Source organism: Silurus aristotelis (genome assembly GCF_946808225.1).
Source record: "Silurus aristotelis genome assembly, chromosome: 16".
NCBI classification, from domain to species: domain Eukaryota; kingdom Metazoa; phylum Chordata; class Actinopteri; order Siluriformes; family Siluridae; genus Silurus; species Silurus aristotelis.
The window spans coordinates 2,503,350-2,522,188 of record NC_139589.1 but is presented as its reverse complement, the minus strand read 5'-3'; the positions used below and the strand labels follow the sequence as shown (position 1 = coordinate 2,522,188).

The window sequence follows — 18,839 nt, the reverse complement described above, 5'->3', positions numbered from 1 at the left end:
CATAATTTATGAGATAATTCTAAACCAAATAAAATATATAATAATAATAATATTTTTTATTTTATTTTTTATTTTGTAACAAAATAAAAATGTTTATAGCTGTGTATCTAATGGTGAGTGGAGAGTTCTATAAGCTTCTGTATAATTCATTGATTGTGGTCACATTTCTGGCACTTAATGTTAATAAAGTTGCATTTACATCAAATGTCAACTAACACTATTACTATATTTCACTCCATTTATTAGAAATATTTTTAAAACTAAATTAATACAATCTCCTTTACTTGTTTTTTGTGATTTTTCACCAACATCGATACCGACACCAATACCGATACCATCTTTTCAAACTTTCCTCAAACGTTTGTTTAAACTGATAGTATCCATGATTAGTTTATGAGGAGTTTTATTAATATGATCCTTATTAAGATGAATTAAGTGAAATAAAGTTTTAAAAATTAGATTAAGATTAAAACTCAGATTAACAGCAGATTAAATTATTTAGATTTAGTTTATTTTAGTTTAGTTAATTAAAATTTTAGGTTTACAATTTATTGTGAAGAAATGAAGTCGCTGAAATTAAGTGGTTATTATGTATTTATGTATTTATGCAGTTACAAAAGTTTCGTTATTTCTTTCTTTGGTTTGTCTTTATATTAGCAGTGCATGGCATAATTAGTAGAACCATGCAGCATTACCCCATGAGAATTAGTAAAGGTTTGTTACTCCATTCATTTTCACTTATTACTCATTACTATACCTGCTCCGGTCTCAGCTGTTGGACTTGTGGATTTAACCGATCCAATACCAAAACCAATACCAAGACCTGCTCCAGAGCCACCAATACCAATACCTCTGGCAACATTTACAATAGTGCAGCCACCCAAACCAAGACCAATCCCCAAGCCAAACCCTGATAAAGAGACCAAAATATAATAATTGAGTTAAATATACTTATTCCTGGAGTTTTTGACCGTGATGAGAAAAAGCAGTAAGTACCACCTGATGGCTGTCCTTCTCCAACACCACCTAGGCGTTGATAAAGATGTTTTTTGTTGGTGGTGTTTTTGTTTTTAGAATTTTATCTTATGAAAAAATTACATTTAAATGGAATGTCGAACTGCATGTATTTCATCCACTGCATCTCCAGAGGGAGACACTGGAACATCTGAGGTGTTTTTTTGTTTGTTTGTTTTTAAGACAGAAACTACCTATAAAGAATTACTTTATTTGATTCAATTTAAAGGTTGGTGTCATCAAGCATGACAATATAAATAACTACATTTTTGGATGAAGATCAAAAAGGTATGAATGAGAAATTTCTAATTGATTATTGACTATTAACTATTAAAATCAGCTACTTTAAAAGCATATCTATGACAATAGAGAAATATCTATCTATCTATCTATCTATCTATCTATCTATCTATCTATCTATCTATCTATCTATCTATCTATCTATCTATCTATCTATCTATCTATCAGTATTGCTAAACGTACCTCATGGGTTTGCTGAAGCCATTCTTTTTTTTTTTACTAATATAAAAATACTCAGGAATGAGAACAAAGATTTGTTAAACATCAGCATTTTAAGTAATACCTGGTTTGCCAGCAGCTAGAATGGGTATTCCTGTCCCAGTAACCCCATCAAGCCCATCACCATCAGTAGGACCACCAGTAACTCCTTAAAAAAAAAAATTTAAATAATCAAAATCTACACAACTCCATATAACATTTACACATTTATGGCATTTGGCAGATGCCCTTATCCAGAGTGACTTATCTGATTCATACAATTAAGCAGCTAAGGGCCTTGCTCAGGGGCCCAGGAAGTGGCAGCTTTGTGTGGGTGGGATTCGAACTCATGACTTTGGGATTGAATGTCCAATGCTGCTTTCTAATTAGCTGCTTTCTAACCTTACAATATACATACTAACTTGTAAGATTTACCTTCACTTGGACCACCACTAATGGAAATCCCAGATCCCTCGATTACAGCACCTGTTTCACCTGTGGAAATTAAATTAAGCCGTTTTAATTCAAGGGATTATTGTGTATAAAAAAGGTATTAGAAAAAAATGATAATTAAAAACTTACCCAGCCTTGGAGCCTTAGTAGCATCTGTTGTCAAATGAAAAACAAATGGATTGCGTTCGTAAGATATATGGACTGAAGTCATAATTTACAGTAACTTAACTTTTCCCACACATGAGACTTGTAGCAAAAGCCAGAACTGTATCTTGGATTTCAGCTGGTTTATTACTAACCTGGTCCTTCTGTAGTGTCATTCCCAGTCCTAACATCTGATCCACAAGAACGTAAGGAGTCAGAAAGAAAAGTAAGTATAAAAAATAAGTTTTTGCACATCCATGTTTAATTATATGGCTTTCTGCACTTTCATTTTTATTTACTTATTTAATGAACTGATTTTCTTTCTTGCTTACTTACAAACATTCTTTCGTCCATATTTAGTACATTTAATTAAACATACTACCTTCATTAACTCTCTGATCCGTCGATTCTGTTGGTTTACTGCCTGGAACTCCTGTTTCTCCTACTGCTCTCCCTGTGTCTCCTGGAACTCCTAGGGTCAGATTCAGAACCCATTAGTTGTTGGTTTCCTGCTATATATCAAGTTGTCAGAAGTTCTTTATTTATTTTCTAATAATGTTACAATGGTTGATGGTTGATCAACACCTGCACCGGTTGCAGTTCCAGCCCCTGTTCCTGCGCTTGTGATTCCGGTTCCAACAACTCCTGGAACGGACCCTGCGCCACCCAACACAGTCCCAGTTCCAGTAGCAGGTTGACCTTATAAAGGAGTGATTTAAGTATGAATTCTATATTTGATTACTCTTTCCACCTCTGCTTATCTTCACCCCAATAAATCATTTCATTTCATTTCAAAATAATATGTATGTTTAATTGCTTACCATATTTAGCAGCTTTCAAACTTGGTCCATATCCTATGAAGTAGCAAAAAAAAAGTTTAGTAGTAAATATTTGGAGTTACGGTGAAGTTAAGGAGATACATCTAAACCAATTGAACTGTTCTGAAAAAAACCCAATATATATATATATATATATATATATATATATATATATATATATATATATATATATATATATATATATATATATATATATATATATATATAATAGAAAAGCTAATAAAATGAGAACAATATAAAACAAATTATACTTTACCCTCACTACCTGGACCATAGCCCCTAGGCACACCCCCAGGTCCATAACCTCCAGCTGGTACACCTCCAGGTACAACTCCACCTCCTGGAAGCACTCCAGCACCAAGGCTACCAGCTGGTACTCCTGGCCCTAATCCACCACCAAATACTCCTCCTAATCCTCCAGGCAATCCGACTCCAGTAGTACCACCTGCTCCACTTGGCAATCCTTGTGAGCCGGCAAAAAATCAAATGTCAATGACATTTGGAGCAGGAGGATTCAGTTAGAGGAATATAATCAGGTTTACAGGTAATTTAATGTGCCTTACCATATTTCTGAGCTTTAGCTCCAAAATACCCTGATAAAATATGCAAAAATTTTGTTTATATGTTATTAACATTAACAAAATAAACGTTGAACATTTGACACACTTCATTTGACGTTTGAGTAAATTTTTACATATGAAATAAGTACATATGAAATCATTTTAAATTTTTACTTAACTTGATTTTCTTTTATAGAAATCAGCCCTTTATTGTTCTATTCATGCATTAAAAATATGATCTAATATTTTGTGCATATACAGAAATATATTATTACAGTTGTTACAATAAATGTCCAGTATACTGAAATAATTCAGAATAGTCTTTTTTACCTCCAGGTCCAAAACCAGGAACACTTCCAGGCCCAAAGCCACCACCTGCCACACTTCCAGGTCCAAGACTAGCACCAGGTACTCCTCCAGGTCCAAGGCCACCACCTGGCACACCACCTGGACCACCATAAAAAAAAAATAATAATAATCACCTATGCTAAAAGAAATGTCTTACCATAGTTACGAGCTTTTGCTTCAGATCCGTATCCTGTGGAATTTTTGAACCAAATAAAATTAAGATTTTATGTGCCTCTCATAATCTAGATTCTTTAAATAGTTAGTCCTCATCTCCATTTACTGCATCAGCTACAACCTACTGACTCTTTGTTATTAAATTTAAAAGTGCGAGTAAGTAAGTATGGAAATAATACTTGAAATAATAAAAAATTGTACAATTTAAAAAAATAACAGTTAATAAATTATGACATTAATTAATACCCCCAAGTCCAGGAGCAGGTCCAAGTCCTCCACCAGGCAGGCCACCAACACCTCTACCTGGTACACCACCAATTCCCCCAAGTCCACTGCCAGCTACACCACCAGTCCCAAGTCCCCCAGGTAATCCCCCTGGTAGTCCCCCTGGTAGTCCCCAGGGCAATCCTCCAGCACCTAAAGTCCCACCAGGACCTCCAAGATGAGCTACAGGACAGAATAATAGTAGAAACAATACATTCAATTTCTATTGGAGAACAATGTGAAGATTCTGGTCATTTAAGTAAAATTTACTGCTATGTTACATTGGTTAAATAAGCATCGTGCATTTTTTCTAAATATGCACAGATTCATCTGCATAAATATTATAACTCTTACCATATTTTCTTGCTTTGGCTCCTGCATATCCTGAAATATATAATGTACATGTCTCATCAAAACAAAAACAAAAGTAACCTATTTTAGTTTGTAGAATGCAATAACATTTAACAAGCTACCTCCCACACCAGCTCCAAGACCAGAGCCTGGAAGTCCACCAGCTCCAAGACCAGAGCCTGGAAGTCCACCAGCTCCAAGACCAGAGCCTGGAAGTCCACCAGCTCCAAGCCCAGAGCCTGGAAGTCCACCTGCTCCAAGACCAGAGCCAGGGAGCATGCCAGTTCCAAGTCCAAAGCTTGGAAGTCCACCAGCTCCAAGTCCAGAGCCAGGAAGTCCACCAGTTCCCAGTCCTCCTGGTAATCCTCCAGCACCTAAAGCCCCACCAGGACCTCCAAGTTGAGCTTCAGAACAAAATAATAGTAGTAAAACAAATAAAAATTAACAGTAGAAATGTCAAGTGAAATTACAGGCTAAAAAAAGTAATTAATTTTAACTTTTACCATATTTTCTTGCTTTGGCTCCCGCATATCCTGAAATTTATAAAACATGTCTCACTTAATCATAAAATTAACCCATTTAAGTTTATATAATGCAAAACATTTAAAAAGTTACCTCCTGGACCAACTCCAAAACTAGAAGCGGGAAGACCACCAGCTCCAAGACCAGAGCCGGGAAGTCCACCAGCTCCAAGACGAGAGCCAGGAAGTCCACCAGCTCCAGGTGCAGAGCCGGGAAGTCCACCAGCTCCAAGACCAGAGCCAGGAAGTCCACCAGCTCCAAGACCAGAGCCGGAAAGTCCACCAGCTCCAAGACCAGAGCCTGGAAGTCCACCAGTTCCAAGACCAGAGCCTGGAAGTCCACCAGTTCCAAGTCTAGAGCCAGGAAGAACACCAGTTCCAAGTCCTCCTGGTAATCCTCCAGCACCTAAAGCCCCACCAGGACCTCCAAGCTGAGCTACAAAACAAAATAATAGTAGTAATTGTAATAGAAATTAATAGTAGAAATTTTCATTAGACAACCTTGTAAAGTTTCTTGTTCAAGTAAAATCAAATTTAAAAAAATGATAAGTATCATTATAGTTAAATAATTATTGTGCTTTAATTCTATCAATAATAAGCATACAAGGATTCATCTGCATTATTAATATACTGTAACTCTTACAATATTTTCTTGCTTTGGCTCCTGCATATCCTGAAATTGATAAAACATTCCTTACTATTCAGAAAAGTAACCCATTTAAGTTTATATCATGCAAAATATTTAACAAGTTACCTCCTGGACCAACACCAAAAGTAGAAGTGGGAAGTCCTCCAGCTCCAAGACCAGAGCCCAGAAGTCCACCAGCTCCAAGACCAGAGCCTGGAAGTCCACCAGCTCCAAGACCAGAGCCCGGAAGTCCACCAGCTCCAATACCAGAGCCCGGAAGTCCACCAGTTCCAAGTCCTCCTGGCAATCCTCCAGCACCTAAAGTTCCACCAGGTCCTCCAAGCTGAGCTACAAAAGAAAATGATTAAAAAAAGCAATGCATGAAACTTATAATTGACAACGTTGTAAAGTTATTTGTGCTCATGTAAAATTGAGGCCATAAATAAAAATAATAATAAATATTGATTAATTAGGCATTCACAGACTTTTAGATATTGTTTTTAATCAATTAAGAATATTAATGTATTTACACTCATTATTAATGTAATTTTTTTACCATATTTCCTTGCTTTGGCTCCGGCATATCCTGAAATATGTAGCAGAAAACGTCAATAAAACTTTTTTATCAGGCATAACATTAGGAGCACCAGCCAAATATTGTGTTGGTCCCTCTTTTGCTGTTAAAACAGTCCTGACCCAATAAGCATTAACAGCATTAACTTCTCCAGCAATTTACAGTAGATCATCTGTTGGATCGGAACAGCCCGCAAGAGCTGCAGTTTTGGAGATGCTCTGACCCAGTCGTCTCGACATCACAATTTGGCCCCGTAAAATAGTTGAAATCTGAATTCCCTCAGGAACATATTAAGTGGCGGACCGCAAACTTTTTAGTCTCCACCTCGCATTTTTTTATTTTTATTATTAAACTTGAAAACATACAGGACAATGCCAGGGGTCTAAAAAAGAAACTAGAGTTAGCGCAGTGTCACTGTGGCTACTCAGTCCATACTGAAAATAAGATTTGTTATTTGTATCTACCTCTTCTGGTTAGCCGCTAACGATATTGATATGGATTGTTTAGCGTTTTATGTTGAGCTTTGAGATATTTTCTTATAAGGAGAAAATCCTGACAATTCCGCATATTAAGGGAGTCAATAAATGAAGGATAGAAAGAATAAAGACATTTGTTAAAGTATGCTGAAATAAGTAGAACAATGAAGTAGATCATATCTTTAGAAAATTAAATATTAAATGTAAAACATATACACACACACACACACACACACACACACACACACACACACACAGATAAACACACTTACATACACATGTTTACCCAAATGGGGTCGAACAAATGTCTTATTCATTTGTCCAATTATTTAATCTTATTTAATCAATTTAATTTGTGCCATTTTAATTGATTACTCTTTTTGGTCAGTATTATAAAAAATGTATTGCATTAGTTTTATTAATTCTATTTTATTTTTATAAAATATTATATAATATTTTATAATATTTTATAATATTTTTATAAAATATTATAAAATATAATTTTATATATTATTTAACCAAGCCGACATATTATTAAAATCGTTTTAAAAATGTAAACTTTTTAAATGTTGACATACATTTTAAAAACTGCCTAAATTAAAGACAACAATTTTATGTTTTGCATTTTTTTTCCCCTTAACCGTACTGAAATTGTTCCGGACCTTAACTTAAAAACTGAAGTACGTACCAAACTGTGAATTTTGTGTACCGTTACACCACTTACATATATATGGGTGTTTTATATATATATATATATATATATATATATATATATATATATATATATATATATATATATATATATATATATATATATATATAAATAAATAAAATTATAAAATGCAACCAAGTTCACATATTCATTTATTTCATTTTTAATGTTACCTCCAGGACCAATTCCAACACCAGAGCCAGGAAGTCCACCAGTTCCAATTCCAGAGCCAGGAAGTCCACCAGTTCCAAGTCCAGAGCCTGGAAGTCCACCAGCTCCAAGTCCAGAGCCTGGAAGTCCACCAGCTCCAAGTCCAGAGCCTGGAAGTCCACCAGTTCCAAGTGCAGAGCCAGGAAGTCCACCAGCTCCAAGACCAGAGCCTGGAAGTCCACCAGTTCCAAGTCCAGAGCCAGGAAGTCCACCAGCTCCAAGACCAGAGCCAGGGAGCAAACCTGTTCCAAATCCAGAGCCAGGAAGTCCACCAGCTCCAAGTCCACCTGGCAATCCTCCAGCACCTAAAGCCCCACCAGGACCTCCAAGCTGAGCTACAAAACAAAAGAATAGAAAAGCAATGCATGAAACTTATTTTGGACAACATTGTACAGTTATTTGTGATCATGTAAAATTAAGGGCTAAAAAAAAATTTATAATAAATATTGAGTAAATGGACATTAAGCTTTAAGTGATATGAACATTTCACAGATTTTTTAATTTTGGCTTTTATTGCTTAATAATATTCATGTATTTACACACGTTAATAATGTAAATTTTCTTTTTACCATATTTCCTCGCTTTGGCTCCAGCATATCCTGAAATATGTAGAAGAAAACATGTCATTACAAATTATTTAGTTTAGGTTTTGTGTGCATATATATATATATATATATATATATATATATATATATATATATATATATATATATATATATATATATATATATATACACACACAACTAAGCAAAAAAGGTAACATTGAATTTTTCATGTTACCTCCAGGACCAATTCCAACACCAGAGCCTGGAAGTCCACCAGCTCCAACACCAGAGCCAGGAAGTCCACTAGTTCCAAATCCAGAGCCTGGAAGTACACCAGTTCCAAGTCCAGAGCCTGGAAGAACACCAGTTCCAAATCCAGAGCCAGGAAGTCCACCAGTTCCAAGTCCAGAGCCAGGAAGTCCACCAGTTCCAAGTCCAGAGCCTGGAAGAACACCAGTTCCAAGTCCAGAGCCAGGAAGTCCACCAGTTCCAAGTCCAGAGCCAGGAAGTCCACCAGTTCCAAATCCAGAGCCAGGAAGTCCACCAGTTCCAAGTCCAGAGCCAGGAAGTCCACCAGTTCCAAGTCCAGAGCCTGGAAGAACACCAGTTCCAAGTCCACCTGGCAATCCACCAGCACCTAAAGCCCCACCAGGACCTCCAAGCTGAGCTACAGAACAAAATGATAGAAAACCAATGCATGAAACTCAAATGGACAATGTTGTTTTTTGTGCCTATGCAAAATTAAGGGCTAAAATAAAAATTAGAATAAATATTGGTTAATTAAGCATTATGCTTTAAGTGGTATGAACATTTCACAGACTTTTGAATATTGTCTTGTACTGCTTAAGAATTTTTATTTATTCACATGGTATTAATATAATTTTACCATATTTCCGTGCTTTGGCTCCAGCATATCCTAAAATGTGTAAAAGAAAACATCTCCTTACTCAGAAATCAAAATAGCCTCCTTTAGTGTATATATATATATATATATATATATATATATATATATATATATATATATATATTTATAATAAATATTTATAAATATATATTTATAATAAATATATATATAATAAATATATTTATAATAAATATATTTATATATATATATATATATATATATTTATATATATATATAAAACAAAGTTCACATTTCATTCAGCATTTTACCTCCTGGACCAACTCCAACACCAGAGCCAGGAAGTCCACCAGCTCCAAGGCCAGACCCAGGAAGTCTACCAGCTCCAAGGCCAGACCCAGGAAGTCCACCAGCTCCAAGGCCAGACCCAGGAAGTCCACCAGTTCCAAGGCTAGACCCAGGAAGTCCACCAGCTCCAAGGCCAGACCCGGGAAGTGCACCAGCACCAAGCCCACCAGTTCCAAGTCCTGGAAGTCCACCCAAACCATTGCCTCAGGTCATTGCAAAAAATACCATATTAGAAGTTGACAACCGCATATGTCACTTTGTCTTTGGACTTTTTTAGTTCTTTTAGGGTTTGGACTATCTTGGAATATTAGTCACTATATTACTTACCATACTTTCGTGCTTTGGCTGCTGCTCCTGGTGAGGTTGAAAACAAGGGATATTAAGTGTCAATGTCTGAGATCATGAAATGCCAAACCACTAGTACTACGAGCTTACCTGGATAGGTTCCACTGGGATACAAGCCTCCAGGTCCACCAAAACCAGGAACTCCACCACCAGGTACACCACCTACTCCAGGCACAGCTCCAGGTACGGCTCCTGTACCAGGAACAACACCAGGAACACCACCTACTCCAGGCACAGCTCCAGGTACGCCTCCTGTACCAGGAACAGCACCAGGTACACCACCTACTCCTGGCACAGCTCCAGGAACAGCACCAGGTACACCACCTGCTCCTGGCACAGCTCCAGGAACACCACCAGGTACACCACCTACTCCTGGCACAGCTCCAGGTACACCCCCTACTCCAGTTCCTAAACCAAGTCCAGCTGCTGTTAGAGATAGTAATATTAATATGAATATTATGATACATATTTATTGTAATTAAGTTAATGCACTATAGGCATGTGAATACCTAACCATCACAGCCAAATCCCCAAACTACACCTTGGAAAGCACACAATTGTCTAGAAAGTCTTTAAATGCTGTAGCGTTAGAGATCTACTGGAACTATAACTATGCAATTCGTGTTATTGCCTAAAAACAGAGCCTTCTTGAGACCTTCCTTGTGGCTAAGTAGGCAAATCCTTACTGCCACATTCCAAAAAAGCGGAGGCTGGTAGAGTGTTAAATCGGGGACGAAGACCATACGCTTATGGTTGTGCAATGGAAGATAAGAGTGTGATGGTCAAGTGTCCACAAACCTTTTCTCTTCAGCTTTCATCGTGAAGATCTTAACTTACCATACTTAGCAGCTTTAGCCTGAGACTTAGCTGAACCAGGTCCTGAAGGAATACAGAAAAAAACAGACATTAGGTATAAAATAAAATCAAAACACCAAACATGTGGTGTATGTTTAGTTGTGGTGTAAATTATTCAATTAGGAGACAGTCTGTTATGGGTGTAAATAAAGTATTCAAAGCTAATGAAGTTCCAATGCAGTTTTCCTGGCACAGATCCCAGATCCACAATGAACCTGACCCGCATAACCCACTTACTGAAGATAAATTATAAATGATTTTTCTTTAATTGGAGTCAGAATGCAATTAAAAATGCTGAGTTAGCATAAAAACATTCAATTTTTTAACGTGTACCGTTGGGCACAAAATTGAACGGTGGTAAATTTAAGTTATTTTGCTTCATTTAATAAAAAACAGTTGATATCTAAAAAAGATTTGCTGCTTTTCCTAAGCACAATAATACCCCCAAGTTTTGGTGAAATCAGAGGGTATCCACGGAACACTCCTGGTAACTGCTGTCCAGCAAAGCTCCCACGACCACCTATTGAAAAACATTGTTGAAGTCATGTTGAAGTCATGTTAAGGTCTCTTGTTTATATGGTTATATGTGTGTTGTTCTTCTCACCATTGGTCCCAACTCCATCTTGTCCACCTTGACCCAGCTGAGCTACAAATTAAAAGGAGAAAATAAAAGTTACATAGAAAAACTAATGATTTGTCCTATTATTTAAACAGTTCAAAGCGCACCAGCCTGAGATCCTGTCGCGACACCAGGCAAAACGCCCTGGCCACCGAAACCTGCATAAAGAAAGTTGGTCATTAGAAAAATTCTGATGTAAATAAGAAAACATTTTCTAGATGTTTCAGTGGTATTTACCTTGTCCAGGAACAATCCCACCCTGGTACAACCCTGGAACACTAACACCTTATTTAAGAAAAATATTTTAAAAGATTTTTAGTAAAAATGTTCTTGCATTTGCAAATTCTTATATGATTCCAAAGAAAAAGTGGGTGAAACACATTACCTGGTACTGGTGCTTTCCCTGTCTTGCCAACTTTGTGTCCAGGGCCGGTGCCAGTGCCTGGCAATCCAGTTTGTGGCAATATAGGTGCTTAAGAAAAATAACAAATAGGCAGTCAAAACACATGTATCAATGTTCAAATAACAGCTATTACAAGATCCATAATTCTTTTGGGAAAACACCTCCACCTGGGCCAAATCCAGCTCCACCAGGACCAACTCCAGCTCCACCAGGGCCAATGCCAGCTCCACCAGGTCCAACTCCAACTCCACCAGGGCCAATGCCAGCTCCACTAGGTCCAACTCCAACTCCACCAGGACCAATGCCAGCTCCACCAGGGCCAAATCCAGCTCCACCAGGACCAACTCCAGCTCCACCAGGGCCAATGCCAGCTCCACCAGGGCCGATTCCAGTTCTACCAGGACCAACTCCACCAGGACCAAATCCAGCTCCACCAGGTCCAAATCCAGTTCCACCAGGACCAACTCCACCAGGACCAAATCCAGCTCCACCAGGTCCAAATCCAGCTCCACCAGGGCCAAATCCAGTTCCAAAAGGGCCAAAACCTGTACCACCAGGACCAAATCCAGCTCCGCCAAGACCTAGTCCACCTGGACATGTTGTGGATTTCATGAACAGCATAAGTGAAATGTTCCCTGCTGTAGCTATATAAAATATATTTACTGCAACATGCTTTAAAACTTTTATATGAATAACATCCTAAACAGTTCACTAGGTTTCTGCTCATATATACCATATAATTCATAGAAAGACTATAATATAGATAAGTAATCATACCTGGAGGTTCGGGTTCTATATAAAAACACAATGCATTTGCACTTGGTTATGTAGCTACCAAAACCTGAGAAGGGCCACATTTTCAAGGTCAAGGTCAGTGGTAGATCCGATACAATAATAGTGATACATGGTTTTGTACACTGTCAGTAATATATATATATATATATATATATATATATATATATATATATATATATATATATATATATATATATATATATATATATATATAAATTAGATTATACTTCAATACTATAGTCTTACCCGTTTTCCTGGGTTTTCCACCAGCTCCTAAAGAAAAGTAGAAAATATTGATTTATTAAACAACTAAAATTTCATTTACAAATGTAGCTTGAAGTATGGCATTTCCAGTGATTTATACATGGTTATAAACACAAGATGTTTGTAGCTCACAACATAAAGCAGCATAAAGAGTGGTGATTAGCCTGGAACTGTATTAGAGGGACTGAACAATGTTACTCCAAATGATATTCCTTCAAGTTGGTGTAAGATGATGATAGTGGTGGTGAGAGCTAGTATGTAGGTGCAAAATTTCCCATATGTGTTTAGTTGGGGTAAAATCTAGGGAATGTGAAATATATACGATTCCCATGGATGGAGCCATTGTTATCTTGGAAAACACCATTCACATCAGGATTACTCAAATGTTTAATAATATGATAACCTTCCCATAATGTGAACTTACTGCTTAATAGAAAAGAGTCTCAAAACATACCAAAAAAACACCTGTTTTTCATGAATTTGTCAGCTGTTTGTATGTATAAAATAGGCAAATTAAGGTTCCTTACCTACTCCTACTCCACCAGGACCATAACCCAAGCCAACTCCTCCTGGTCCTATTCCTCCTGGAACAAATCCTCCTGGACCTACTCCTCCTGGAACAAATCCTCCGGGACCAACTCCTCCTGGTCCTACTCCTGGAAAAATTCCACCTGGACCAACCCCTCCTGGTCTGACACCTGTTCCGACCTCTCCAGTACCAACTCTTCCTGGACCTAATCCTCCTGGAAAAATTCCTCCTGGAACGACTCCTCCTGGTCCTACTCCTGGAAAAATTCCACCTGGACCAACTTCTCCTGGTCGGCTGCCTGTTCCAAATCCTCCTGGAACAATTCCTCCAGGACCAACTCCTCCTTGTCCAACACCCTGTCCGGTGCCAAGACCACCTAAACCTCCTATAAAAGGAAATTGGAAAAGGTGCATTAAAACTAGAAAGTTGAAGAGAAATCCCAATATTACATCAAACACTGACCTAGTTTTGGAGGTTTTCCTCTGATGCCTACAAAAAGAAAGGAAAATGATTTTTAGCTAGGTTACTGGAAACATGTTTTTGCTTGTATATATGAATATATAACAACTGTAAAATCTAAGGTAAATACACTCAAAATATTATTTAAATCTTTTTAAAGATTAAATATTAACAACAACTCAACTAAAATCAATAAGTTGTTTTTCTTTACTTTTACAGAATTCTATTAACTGTTCATGTAGTACACACTAGTTAACAGATAAGTTTTAGCCTTTGTGTCTAACCTTGTCCATCAGGGCCAACACCCGTGATTCCAAATCCACCAGGGGCAATACCACCCGGTCCAAGGCCACCTGGACCAACCCCTCCAGGTCCAGTGCCTGCTCCAAGAGTACCAGCACCTAATCCAGAACCCAACACCCCTCAATGCATGTAGAAAGTGCCAAATATCTATTTAAGTTTACTATGGAAAAATAATGGCATGCAATTCAAGAATTTTCAATAAGTAAGCATCAACATCACCAGGCCCAGTACCTCCAGGCACAAGTCTGCCTAGTCCACCAGCTCCAAGAGCACCAGTTCCAAGTCCCTGAGCACCAAATCCTGCACCTAGGAAAGTATAAATGTCAGTTGTTATTATAAATCAATTAATATTGTTATTATAACCGTATAACAACTGTTGCAAAATATTTGAACATCATACATATAATAAGAAGAAAATAGGCTGAAATGGAATATTTACTTATCTATATAATAGCAGTAAATCGGATTCAATTTGTACCTGTTTTTGGAGGTTTTCCAGCAGCTCCTGTTTAAAAAAACATTTTTATTGAGCAACTGTAGCAAAAAGATATAGTGTGCAAAAATAAGAATCATTGGCTTTGTCTGTAAATTGTTTAATGAAATATATCCAGATATCAACATGTGGGAAACACGAAGTACAACAAATACTGTAGTTTGTAGAAAGCAAACATGTTTATTGGCTTTGAATTCATCTGATTTTCGTTTAGAAATAAATTGAAAAAAAATATCATAAACATATTCCTCATAATCATTTATGGTTGACTCGAATTATGTACAATTGAAGATAAGAGCCTTTGTCTTTTGTAACATACTCAAATTGCATTGCATTATAGCCGAAATACAAATTCCAACAAATGTACAAATAACAATGCAACAACTGAACATAAATAAAACAATGTTGCTTATAGGGTACATGTCATTTAATTAAATTATAACCATTTAGCTACTATTTGAGATTTTCTTAACATTGCCTTTGATTAAAAAAACATTAAAATATATTATACCGCTATTATGTTAATGTTTATGTGATTTGCATAATGTTAAAACTTTGGTACCACTAACTTAAAGCACCCCTGTTTATGTTATAATGTACAAAACCTACAATAAAATTGGTGCTTCTATTTTTCATGCGATCTGACTCAATCTGATCTGCCTTGATCTGATCAGAGCCCCTCGGTATAGGCCACTAGCAATGTCAGGTCTATGGTTAGTGTTAGGTAGCTGCTGCTCCAATGCCCCCTAGACCAAAGTCAGATCCAGAGACAGCACCTGTACTAATAGCTGTACAATATAATGTCATTTAGTATATTAGTATACTTTTAAGAGTCACTCAAAAAGTTACAGTGAAATTTCAGATCATTTTATATAAGTTGTTTACAAACCTGCACCTAGTCCTCCAGTTCCCAAGCCACCAATACCTATTCCACCAGTTCCAAGACCTCCACTGACTGGTCCACCTGTTCCAAGACCTGTGCCATAACCACCTGGACCTACTCCTCCTGTACCAGTGCCAGGAACAAACACTCCAGTTCCAAGTCCTGCTCCACCAGGACCTATATCATAATTAATAAAATACATTTTAAGTAATGAATGGCCATGATCGTGGAGTACAAACAAGGTAGGGTGTCACTCACCAGTCTTCCCTGGCTTGTAACCAAAAAACCTTCCTGGGACTATATAAAAAAAAAAAAAAAAAAAACGTATCAGGGTCAAAATCGTATGTGCTCAACATATCCTTTAACTTAATTGTGCTAGACAATTAGTATTTTATTGTGTTTGTTAAAAGGAAATATCTACCTCCTCCAGTTCCAGGACCGGTGCCAGTTCCTGGTCCAGTTCCCAAAGGACCTCCAAGACCAGTACCAAGACCACTTCCCGGAAGAACTCCGGTTCCTACACCTCCAGGACCGAGTCCTGTGCCTACGCCAACCCCTGGACCAATTCCAGTACCAAGTCCACCTCCAATACCCCCTGCTGGACCAGCTGCAACACCTTGTCCAAAACCAGGACCAATTCCAGCCCCTACTGCTGGCCCTCCTCCTCCTCCTGCTGTTGGAATGTAGACTCCTGAAACAGAAAACAACCCACTTGTAAAATAGTTTCACTTGATGAATAAAATGCATTGCAAATGCAAGGAATATTTGCACTAAACACAACATAGGAAACACCATTCCACCAGTTACCTCCTGAACCACCACCATTCCACTAATTACCTTCTGACCCACCACCATTCCACCAATTACCTTCTGACCCACCACCATTCTTCCACTTATCTGCGCACCGCTTTATTAGTCTATTAACAAGACTAGTTCTTAGAACTCTCCCCTACTGTAAGAGTTCATTACTCTGCCAAGTTCATGAAATTATAAACCCTTAATGTTACATGTATTCATTTAACTTTTAATAATTAATCTTGCACTTTCAAATGATGAAAATCACAGCTTGCCATCTACTAGTAGAACTGAACATCTATGGGGACATCTCATCTACTTTACAGTTGCAGAAAAAAATCATCTCTTTCCAGAGTTCCATCATGATTCCTTTGATAATTGAGGTTCAATAGCATGCGGATCAAGTTGTATTTAGCAGTGGTGGATGAGGACCACAAACCATGTAGTTGAGTTAAAGTAGAGATTCACTCGGTAAAATGTGACTCCAGGAAAAGTAAAAGTGCCCATTTAAACTTTCACTTGATGTAAAGTACAAATGTTTTTGCCTTCAAATGTACTTAAGTATCAAAGTACTATGATTTATTATAACTATAATGTTCCTATTATCATTTTTATCACAAGACTCTTCACTTAATCAACTCAGTTGATGTGAAAAGATTAGAATGTGACTCTCAGCACACTGATCTATTAGTAGAGTGATATTAATAAATCAAACACATTGATTTCTATTAAACGTAACATAAGTCCAAAACCTTCTTTTCAACTACTTCAAATAAATGGTGTAAATGAGGTCACATGTGTTGTAGTGAGTTTCTTTATCATTTATTCCTTTTGAAATGTTCTGCTTGATGGTGAACTGATGCTGAACTGTATGTTGGTGATCAGTAGATACACCAAGTGCGCTCGATCCTGATTGGTGACTTGCTGCGTGTTTTACCAGTTAGGTTTTTATCCTCGTAAATAAAAAAGAAACGGCTGATTTTGCAAAATGTATTTGAGTTAAAAGTAACATATTTGACTTGTAGTGAAATGTGGTGAAGTTACAGTAAAAGTCTCCTGAAATGGAAAAAATTGAGTAAAGTACAAATATGAGAAAAAGCTACTTAAGTACAGCAACAAATTACATTTAGTTTGTTACCGTCCACTATTGGTGTTTAGTAACTTTCTGAGTGAGAAACATTGAGTGAGAAACATTCAAGTTTAAGAAGGAACCTGAACTGAAGATCAAAGAAGTGTATTAAAAACCGTTATTTTCTTGTCCACACAGAATCATCCATACCTGCAGTTTATCACTAGAAAACAATTTCATATTTGATTATTCATGAAGTGGAATAACCAGGAAACAGAAATGAAAAATGTAATTGAATGAACTGAAATGAACAGATTACACACTCTGTATTGGTAGCAAAGTACACCAATGTCACCCAGTTTACATTTTTAGATGCAGCCATTTTGGCAATGTTACTTGAATTACCTGAACGAAAAAAAACAGGTGGTGCGTTCATAATTTAGACCATAATTAGAATAGATTATTTTTGTATGCATGTCCTTCAACCCCCTGTTCTGCTTTACAATGTAAAGTCTGTAATAAAGTTAGATTACATGAGTTTGTGCCTACAATCTATAAACACTGGATCACTGTCTCTAATAATGATTGGAGGAAGTTGTATCAAGAGGAGCATCAGGAAGTTTTCATAGAAAGCTGGAGATAGCTTACCTCCTTGAAGTGAGGGTCTACACAGAGCCAGCAGGACAAATCCATGGAAGAGCAGTAGAGCTTTGCCCCTCGCCATCCTGCTCTGTAATACCCCTTTCCTTTAGCAACCCAGGGGTTTTATCCCCCCTCAAGTGCTTATAGCTGTACACCCATGTCTTGAAAAAAGGAGAGAAATTGAAGTGGGATGTCCGTGTGTGTGTGTGTGTGTGTGTGTGTGTGTGTGTGTGTGTGTGTGTGTGTGTGTGTGTGTGTGTGTGTGTGTGTGTGTGTGTGTGTGTGGATGTAGTAAGGGTATGATTCACTAAGTTATTAAAACACCCAAGACTGTGTCACTTCTTTTACTTTTACTCCACATCTGAGGCGTACAAAATGACTTGTGTTTGGGAAACACTTTGCAGAACAGAGATAAAAGATATCGAGAACATATAAAGAAGACAGATAAAGAAGAGAAAGATCTCAGTTCACCAAAAACGAAATATCCTGTTTAAAATTTCCATTATTATTCATAAAGCGAGGCATAGCTATTTACAGGTGTTGGAATAAAGGTGCTGTCATTGTCAAATGCGCCAATTTTGTGAAATGTAAATTTTCTAAACGTATTCTGCAGTAACTGTAAGGGGTCTCGTAAAATGTTATTTTTAGTTTTTCTTTCTTTTTTTGTGTGGGTTTTTTTTGTGATCAAGCTCTCCTTGTTTGGGCTGAGATCCTTCTGCCAGAACACAAGCTGTGTTTTTAGGATTTTGGCAAGAATAAAGATTAGGTCATTCCTGCACTGATAGACGTTTTGAAATCTAACGTAAAACCGCATATATACATAGAGAGAAATAGGGAATGAAAGAGAGCGGGAGAAAGAGAGAG

At 37.2% G+C, this 18,839-nt stretch overlaps 1 protein-coding gene across 1 annotated transcript in view; it reads right to left on the bottom strand.

Moving 5' to 3' along the window:
- Window positions 1-18,104, bottom strand: part of elnb (elastin b) — a 29,111-nt gene extending 11,007 nt beyond the window's left edge. Inside the window, exons 1-42 of the mRNA XM_083564483.1 lie at window positions 17,982-18,104; window positions 15,891-16,160; window positions 15,728-15,766; window positions 15,476-15,646; window positions 14,572-14,598; window positions 14,325-14,399; window positions 14,075-14,191; window positions 13,794-13,820; window positions 13,330-13,716; window positions 12,785-12,811; window positions 11,905-12,324; window positions 11,726-11,812; window positions 11,578-11,625; window positions 11,448-11,498; window positions 11,326-11,367; window positions 11,164-11,241; window positions 10,704-10,745; window positions 9,956-10,292; window positions 9,849-9,877; window positions 9,485-9,724; window positions 9,198-9,227; window positions 8,547-8,978; window positions 8,336-8,365; window positions 7,730-8,101; window positions 6,351-6,380; window positions 5,921-6,142; window positions 5,810-5,839; window positions 5,261-5,602; window positions 5,149-5,178; window positions 4,768-5,049; window positions 4,649-4,678; window positions 4,277-4,477; window positions 3,839-3,955; window positions 3,512-3,541; window positions 3,205-3,411; window positions 2,931-2,963; window positions 2,695-2,808; window positions 2,492-2,581; window positions 2,265-2,300; window positions 2,095-2,118; window positions 1,948-2,007; window positions 1,598-1,681 (exon numbers count right to left, since the gene is read on the bottom strand). Of these exons, the coding sequence (XP_083420609.1) occupies window positions 1,598-1,681; window positions 1,948-2,007; window positions 2,095-2,118; window positions 2,265-2,300; window positions 2,492-2,581; window positions 2,695-2,808; window positions 2,931-2,963; window positions 3,205-3,411; window positions 3,512-3,541; window positions 3,839-3,955; window positions 4,277-4,477; window positions 4,649-4,678; window positions 4,768-5,049; window positions 5,149-5,178; window positions 5,261-5,602; window positions 5,810-5,839; window positions 5,921-6,142; window positions 6,351-6,380; window positions 7,730-8,101; window positions 8,336-8,365; window positions 8,547-8,978; window positions 9,198-9,227; window positions 9,485-9,724; window positions 9,849-9,877; window positions 9,956-10,292; window positions 10,704-10,745; window positions 11,164-11,241; window positions 11,326-11,367; window positions 11,448-11,498; window positions 11,578-11,625; window positions 11,726-11,812; window positions 11,905-12,324; window positions 12,785-12,811; window positions 13,330-13,716; window positions 13,794-13,820; window positions 14,075-14,191; window positions 14,325-14,399; window positions 14,572-14,598; window positions 15,476-15,646; window positions 15,728-15,766; window positions 15,891-16,160; window positions 17,982-18,057 (5,416 nt within the window). The 5' untranslated portion in view covers window positions 18,058-18,104. The remainder of the gene's footprint in view (window positions 1-1,597; window positions 1,682-1,947; window positions 2,008-2,094; window positions 2,119-2,264; window positions 2,301-2,491; window positions 2,582-2,694; window positions 2,809-2,930; window positions 2,964-3,204; window positions 3,412-3,511; window positions 3,542-3,838; window positions 3,956-4,276; window positions 4,478-4,648; window positions 4,679-4,767; window positions 5,050-5,148; window positions 5,179-5,260; window positions 5,603-5,809; window positions 5,840-5,920; window positions 6,143-6,350; window positions 6,381-7,729; window positions 8,102-8,335; window positions 8,366-8,546; window positions 8,979-9,197; window positions 9,228-9,484; window positions 9,725-9,848; window positions 9,878-9,955; window positions 10,293-10,703; window positions 10,746-11,163; window positions 11,242-11,325; window positions 11,368-11,447; window positions 11,499-11,577; window positions 11,626-11,725; window positions 11,813-11,904; window positions 12,325-12,784; window positions 12,812-13,329; window positions 13,717-13,793; window positions 13,821-14,074; window positions 14,192-14,324; window positions 14,400-14,571; window positions 14,599-15,475; window positions 15,647-15,727; window positions 15,767-15,890; window positions 16,161-17,981) is intronic.
- Window positions 18,105-18,839: the final 735 nt, after the last annotated feature.